At 37.1% G+C, this 8021-nt stretch overlaps 1 protein-coding gene across 1 annotated transcript; it reads right to left on the bottom strand.

Moving 5' to 3' along the window:
* Window positions 1-1853: 1853 nt before the first annotated feature.
* Window positions 1854-2801, bottom strand: LOC129681665 (olfactory receptor 10W1). The gene has a single exon (XM_055613709.1). The coding sequence runs from the start codon at window positions 2799-2801 to the stop codon at window positions 1854-1856; it is 948 nt and encodes a 315-aa protein (XP_055469684.1).
* Between the last annotated feature and the right edge of the window lie 5220 nt (window positions 2802-8021).

Consider the following 8021-nt stretch of genomic DNA (forward strand, 5'->3'; position numbering starts at 1 on the left):
ACAAATATAAGCTTACGTTCCTTCATTCAAAAATCATTTTAAATACATGTTATTAGAAAATGTGTGCTTAAGCATATTTTGGATATATGCCTAGCAGTGGTATAGCTGGATCTTGAGGAGGCACTATTACTAATTTTCTGAGAAAGTGCCAGATTGATTTTCAAAGTGGATGTACAAGTTTACATTCCCACCAGCAGTAGAGGAGGGTTCCCCTTTCTCCACAGCCTCTCCAGAATGTGTTGTCATTTGAGTTTCTGATCTTAGCCATTCTGATGGGTGTAAGGTGAAATTTCAGAGTCATTTTGACTTGCATTTCCCTGATGACTAAGAATGTTGAGCATTTCTTTGTTTCTCTGCCATTCGCTATTCCTCTATTAAGAATTCTGTTTAGCTCAGTACCCCATTTTTTTTTAATTGGATTACTTGATTTGTTGCTGTTTAACTTCTTGAGTTCTTTATATGTTCTTGATATTAGCACTTGGTCAGATACAGGTTTGATGAAGATCCTTTCCCAATCTGTAGGCAGTCGTTTTGTTCTGACGACAGTGTCTTTTGCTTTACAGAAGCTTTTCAGTTTCATGAGGTCACATTTATTGAGCGTTGATCTTAAAGCTTGTGCTGTTGGTGTTCTGTTCAGGAAGTTGTCTGCTACGTCAATGAGTTTAAGGTTCTTTCTCACTTTTTCTTCTAACAGGTTTACTGTGTCTGGTTTTATATTGAGGTCTTTGATCCACTTGGAATTTAGTTTTATGCAGGGTGATAAATATGGATCTATTTGCATTTTTCTACATGTAGACATCCAGCTGGACCAGAACCATTTGTTGAAGAAAATGTACTTTTACTTTTACATAAAATACTATGATATTCTTTCTAAATACATGTGGAACATCCAGTTGATCAGCTATTGCATCATGAAACAGTCTCAATGCTACAAACTGCAAACTGTGCTCAAAATATAGGACCTTGTAATTAGCACCAGTCCCTGAGTCATTCTCTGTGTTACTAGCCCTCAATGTCCCTCGCTACAAAGCTTTTATCTCAGTAGACTGACCTCATGATAGAATCACACAGATACCAGGTACTCTTGCATCTAGCTGGGTCCCACAGTACACGGCTGAGCAAAAGATGCAAGAATTGTAGCACTGCCATCCACGCTTCCTTTTTTTTCCGTAAAGAATTACTTTAATTCTAGCTTCTTCACAATGTAATTTTCCAACAATCTTTTACCTCCACCTTCTGTTTTTGTTAGGAAGTGGGAAATTATGCCAGTTCATAATTAAGAAGGAGGTTGAGGGAACACTGTAAAGTCACATGTCCTGCACAGGTGATAAGCAAGTGTCAACTCCTCTTTGTGTGATCTTATTGGTTAAAAGTTTCTTATTCCAATCAAAGATACCATTCCTTAAATAGATTCTATCCTGAATCCTGTTCACCTTGGCTTATGTTAACACTGTACCTCTTCTTAATTTTTAGGGGTCTTAATGAGAATGGCCACCTACAGTTAAGATGCTTAAGTGTTTTACATTCCCTAGTTCTCAAGAGTTGCAGACAATCTTGTTATTTCATATTTTTTATTTGAAACTTATGGAATAAACTATTTTTCCCCAATATTTACCTTTCCAAAGCCATATATTTGCCACTCACCCTTACTTTCTGCTCATGTATTTGCTTATATCTTTCTAACAAGACTAATCACCCACTCTAAAAATAGCACTTTGTAAAGATTGTCAGCACACATAGGTAAACATTCAGTTACCTTATGTTTATTGTTACTGTGCACATCATTTCTACATCAGCAGAGGCAATACTTTTTAGGAGGACAGGGGTGTGCTTATTATATTGGATTTTTCCTATCATATAATTTTCTGGGTGAGATAATTTCTAGTAAGAACTTTTCCTATAGCACCTTTCATCTCATTGTTCCTCAGAGTGTAGATGAGGGGGTTGAGGAATGGGGTTCCCAGTGTGTACACTAGGGAGATGAACTGATCTTGCTTGGGATGGTAGCTGGAGTTGGGACGTAGATACATGAAGGCACAGCAGCCATATTGTAGCAACACCACAGTGAGGTGGGAGGAGCAGGTGTTGAAAGCCCTGTGACGACCAGCTGCTGAGCGGAGCTTGAACACAGCAGCCACTATCAAGGCATAGGTAAAAGCAATGAAAAAGAAAGGCACAGCAATGGCTAACGTGGCTGCTACAAGCACAGAGAGCTCATGGATATGGCTTGTGGCACACACAAGACGCATTACTGGTGGCACATCACAAAAGAAGTGCTCTATTCCCCTGTCCTGGCAGAATGGCAGACAGAATATGAAAACCACAAGCTGTAAAGACAGGAACAAGCCAATGATCACAGAAGCCACAACCAAGCGAACACAAAGAGTTACAGTCATGATAAGAGGGTACTGCAAGGGATGACAGATGGCGACATATCTGTCATAGGCCATGGACGCTAAGAGGAAGCAATCAGCACTACCAAGTCCAATGAAGAAGACCATTTGAGTGGCGCAGCTTAGCAGAGTGATGCTCTTCTCTGACTGTAGGGTGTTGGCCAGGATGTGGGGTACCACCACTGCAGTGTAGCACAGTTCTATTCCTGATAGGCTACCCAGAAAATAGTACATGGGTGTGTGTAGGCGGGTTTCTGTCTGGATGGAGACTACAATGAGGATGTTCCCAGAGATGATCAAAGCATAAGCCAGGCTGACACCAAGAAAGCAGAGCAAACGTAGCTCTAGGTCGTTGGGATAGGCAAGAAATACAAACTCCATCAATACAGAGTGATTCTCCCAGGTCATTGGATCCACAGTGTTCTCTTTACAGTGGGAAAAAAAATATGCATTAGACAGGTGATATAGTTACCTTATAGGCAATTATTTTACTTCACCAATCAAATCTAGATTTACATGCAAAAGGAACAAAGACCTGGATCCTTTTTATTTTTATGAAATGTGTTCACCTATAAACCTGCATGTTAATTTCTGCTTACAGTTTAGTAATGAAAGACTTTTAACCAAAAGCATCACAGGAAGTGGGTCAGCAATAGGTGTTTTTAGCAGGCGTGCAGCAACATCAGGTTCCTCAGTGACGGCCTCACTAGCAAGCTTCAAGGAAGTCTTGAGTCAAGAACTGTTCAGAACTGGTAGAAAGAATTCCATTCATTTATCCCTCCTGAATATAGATGGATGGATGGATAGATAGATAGATAGATAGATAGATAGATAGATAGATAGATAGCATCAAGTTAATGAGATATGACTCCGACAAATTTGTATTTTACCCTAGGTTTTATTTTAACATATTAAAGACATGAACAAAACGACGAAAGACACCCCAAAAACTTTTTGTGACTTTTCACAGGACTGCAGCAGAACAATCCAAAACTTTTTCCTATATTTTCCTTTATTTTTGCAGATAAAATGTCAAATCTAAAGGGAAAAGGTACTTTCCTCAAAAGGAAAAGCCAAAAAAAAGAAAAAAACAAAACAGTATAAAATCACTCCAAAATATCAACGAACAGGCACAACTCATAAAAAAATGCACTTTACACTTTTATTTTATTTTATTTTTTTTAGTAAACCAACATTTAAGAAGCTCCAGAAAGGTGCTCTGTAGCCTTCTTTTTTTATTATTTTTTTATTAGTTACATTTTATTAGCTCTGTATCCCAGCTGTATCTCTCTCCCTCATTCCCTCCCAAAACCTCCCTTCCTCATCTCCTTCCTGCCCATTTCCAAGTCCACTGATTGGGAAGGACCTCCTCCCCTTCCATCTGACCCTGTTTTATCAGGGATTTTCAGGACTGGCTGCAAAGTCCTCCTCTGTGGCCTAGCAGGGCTTTTAAACCACCAAATTTAAATATTAACCTTTAGTCAATATATTCATTTTAACTAAAATCTGTTTCCAATGACTCCTCCTGACCCCAAATATTGTTAACAGAAAACCATGTCAATATCACATGCATCTTAGCATAGATGGACCTCTGTTATTTTCATAGCTAAGAAATAGTCTCTGGTTCACTCATTTTCTCTTCCTTGAATTTCAAAAATACTTTAAATTATTTCTCGTGGTAATTAACACTTTGCCACTACTGTACCAGAAAAGAAGGGTACTGTGTGATATGAAACTAATGTTGACTGTGAAAATAACTACCATAATTCTACCAGGCACTCTATGATCCTGGGGAATATGGAACTTCTCTAATCTCATGTTTTTTTTACTTGGAAAATGGGGATGATAATTACACTTTATTCAAAGTATTATTATGAATTTAAATGGTATCATGATGTAAAATGTCTATCAGAATCCATATTAAGAAAAACTTACTAAAACATGACCATATGATCACCTGTAAGTTTAAGGAAAACCAAATACTTGGCTTTCATTAACACAGTGCTAAATGATAAATGATATTATATACAATAATTGAATTGCACATGAAATAGATAAACATTCTTTAAAATGTTGACTTATTTTAACTTTTAAGATTATTTCATAACAAAATACTTTTTCAGAAGCCTTATGAAAAATAACTGTACTTTGGAAAACAGTTAATTACTTAAGAACATGGTGTGTGGGTGTCCAGACATCTAAGGACTATTCTACTACTTGTCTGATCATGATAATTTTATTTTAATCCAGCAAACTAATGATCAGATTAGTGTAGTTATGAAACATTTAATTTTTAAGAATGATACTGGACATCAGGACATCATCAATGTACAATTAATCCATGAAATTTCTAATTCTTGCATCAGCATTAGAAGATAAGATTCTCTGAAATTTCATTTTGTGATTTACTGAAACTCTCATCTAAATGTGCCTAAACAGTGGCACATTTTCTCCACAAAAGCACTTGAGACACTGAATAATGATCCCGTTAGCCCTAAATATTCTTTCTCGCTTATTCTTTGTTCTTTTAACACCATGGTTTGGATGTGTGTCACAATTTAAGCTTGTTCCTCTCCATTTCACATCTTTAAAAAGCACATAATCACTAAGCAAGAATGATGTGAGAATGATTACCCTGCACATTATTAAGACCCAAATATTCTAAGTTAGAACAGTACTGCTCATGTCTAGTTGTGTTACATAAGACGGGGTTATGGATTTGATATTCAGAAAACCTCAGTTAGACTCCTAATCTCCTAATAAGAGTATAATCCCTTATAAAAAAGGTCATCTCACATAAATTTCCTTTCCTGTGTGTTTAAAGATGTAAAACTAATAGTGACCTAATAGTGTAAATGCTTGGCTTGATGCATGAAACCTATGCAGGTAGATGATGCATTCCCTTCTCTAATTTTTCTATATCTGCTTTAGATACAGAAATTAACAATCACTATCCACTTCACAGAAGAGGCTTAGATGAGCTCCACATGAGGACAAAGCTTCTATTAAACAGTAAACTTATAAAATTTAAATATTTCATACATTAACATTTATTAAAGATTGGTTATTAATATTTTAGTCAAAGTAACTGAACTTTGAAGTGAGTTCAGAGGAACATCGAGTTCTGAGCTAAAGTATTTCTGAAATGTTCTAGTCTATTTATAAGGCCATCAATTTTCTAACAGTATCGGTAGTTTGCGAATCAAGGGATAGAAAAAAAAAAGACTTCTCTTACCTTCAATGTGAAGAGAAAAGGGATATAATAGTTCTGTCTCCTCTGGTGCACCTGCAAAAGACAGGACTTAGAATATGTTGGCCGATTACACTTGCGAACATCTTGTGAAGACAGTGATCTTGGGAATATAAGGGTCCTCTGGGATTGAACCTTGGTAGACCATCCCAAGCAAAAGCCACAGAAGAAGCAAATTGCTTTGCCACCCAGAGTCTTGATTAACAGGTTCCATTTCCCAGAAGAAGGTAGCTCAGTGACTGCCAATCTATCCCCTTATTGCTAAATAATTCTGAGAATTATTATTACTGATTAACCTATTTAAATAGGCACGGAAGTATATATGAGAATTTATAATGAACTGTCAAATGGGTACCAGCATTGCAAAGGGCACAGTTTTCATTAATTGCATGAAGATTTGTTCCAAAAATGACATACTATCAGAAATTAAGTATTCCCATAGGAAATAGTAAAATAAGAGTTACCAATGAAAACCTGGAAAAATAAAAAATGACATGAAACAGACTATGCTGGTATGAAAGCTTAGTATAAATTTTAAATAAATGAAAGTGTATTTTCAAAGAAATCGAAGACATATAACTAGAACAAATCACAAAGCTGGAAGACACATCACAGTGTGTGTGAGAAACAAATCTATAATGAAGCTGATAACTTATGTATGTTTAAAAAGGAAACACAACTTCTGATGGTAGAACAATTGAATTTGTGGAGTTGAGAAATGTAAACCGTATCTTATAATTCACAAAGCAGTTACTTTATACCCAATGCCATGATCTATCCAAGAAAACCATTGGTTTCTTCCTCAGCACATGGTGGGATATATATTCCATTTTTAAAATGAATTTTTATTTTTGAGATTATAACATAATTAATATTTTCCCCTTTCCTTTCATTTTTCCAAGTTCTCCCATATACTCCCCCTTGCTCGCTTTCAAATGCATGACCTTCTCAGTTTTTTGTTTTTTTTTTTGCATTAGAGTGAGTCTGGGAATCTTTTTTTTTAAATAATTGATTATATATATTTCTTATTAGTTACATTTTTTTTAAATTTTTTATTAATTACACTTTATTCATTTTGTATCCCCCCATAAGCCCCTCCCTCCTCCCCTCCCGATCCCACCCTCCCTCCCCTTTCTGCAAGCATGTCACTCCCCAAGTCCACTGATAGGGGAGGTTCTCCTCTTCTTTCTGATCTTAGTCTATCAGTTCTCATCAAAAGTGGCTGCATTGTCCTCTACTGTGGCCTGGTAAGGCTGCTCCCCCCTCAGGGGGAAGTGATCAACGAGCAGGCCAATCAGATTATGTCAGAGGCAGTCCCTCTTCCCATTACTATGTAAACCACTTGGACACTGAACTGCCATGGGCTACACCTGTGCAGGGGTTCCAGGTCATCTCCACGAATAGTCCTTGGTTGGAGTATGAGTCTCTGGGAAGTTCCCTGTGTTCAAATTATCTTGTTCTGTTGCTCTCCTTGTGGAGTTCCTGTCCCCTCCAGCTCTTACTATTTCCCACTTCTTACATAAAATTCCATTCACTCTGCCCATCAGTTGGCCATCAGGCTCAGCATCTGCTTTGACAGTCTATACTGCAGAAGCTTTCAGAGGCCCTCTGTGGCAGGTTTCAAGGTTGTTTCCTGTTTTCTTCTGGCTTTCAGAGGCCCTCTGTAGCAGGTTCCGAGGTTGTTTCCTATTTTCTTTTTCTTCTGATGTCCATCCTCTTTGCCTTTCAGGGTGGGGATTGAACATTTTAGTTAGGGTCCTCTCTTTTGCTTAGTTTGTTTAGATGTACAGATTTTAGTGGGTTAATTTATATTGTATGTTTATATGAGTGAGTATATACCATGCATGTCTTTTTGCTTCTGGGACAACTCACTCAGGATGATCCTTTCCAGGTCCCACCATTTACCTGCAAATTTCATGATTTCCTTATTTTTCATTGCTGAGTAAACTCCATTGTATAGATGTACCACAGGACCTTCTCAGTTTTAATGCTACTTGTGTGAATGTTTTGGGGATGATCATTTGGTATTGGATAACCAAGTTGTGTGCTCTTCCTTGGGGAATATGATTTCCCTCAGTCTCAACATTCCTTAGTTGCCTGTAGTTCTTTGAGGTATAGGATTGAGACTGTTTGGGCTTTCCCCTGTCCTCACTAGCATGTTTATTTTTCCTTGGTCTAGGGGTATGATTTTTATTTAGGGAAATGTATTTCCTAAACCTAAAAAATCAAGTACATGAGATTAAGTGTTTGACATGTATGTTTATTTGTTTACATATGTAAAAAGCTATCTAAAATTAGGAAACACAGATAAGATAATATGTCTCACATACATCAACAGCAGGCTCTGAAATTATCTATCATGGCTCTCATTTTTCTTA

This window comes from Psammomys obesus, unplaced genomic scaffold, assembly GCF_907164565.1.
Source record: "Psammomys obesus unplaced genomic scaffold, mPsaObe1.curated_primary_1811, whole genome shotgun sequence".
Lineage (NCBI taxonomy): Eukaryota > Metazoa > Chordata > Mammalia > Rodentia > Muridae > Psammomys > Psammomys obesus.

Excerpts from the sequence above, each read along its gene's own strand:
- LOC129681665 (XM_055613709.1), bottom strand. The coding sequence starts at position 2,801 with ATGACCTGGGAGAATCACTCTGTATTGATGGAGTTTGTATTTCTTGCC.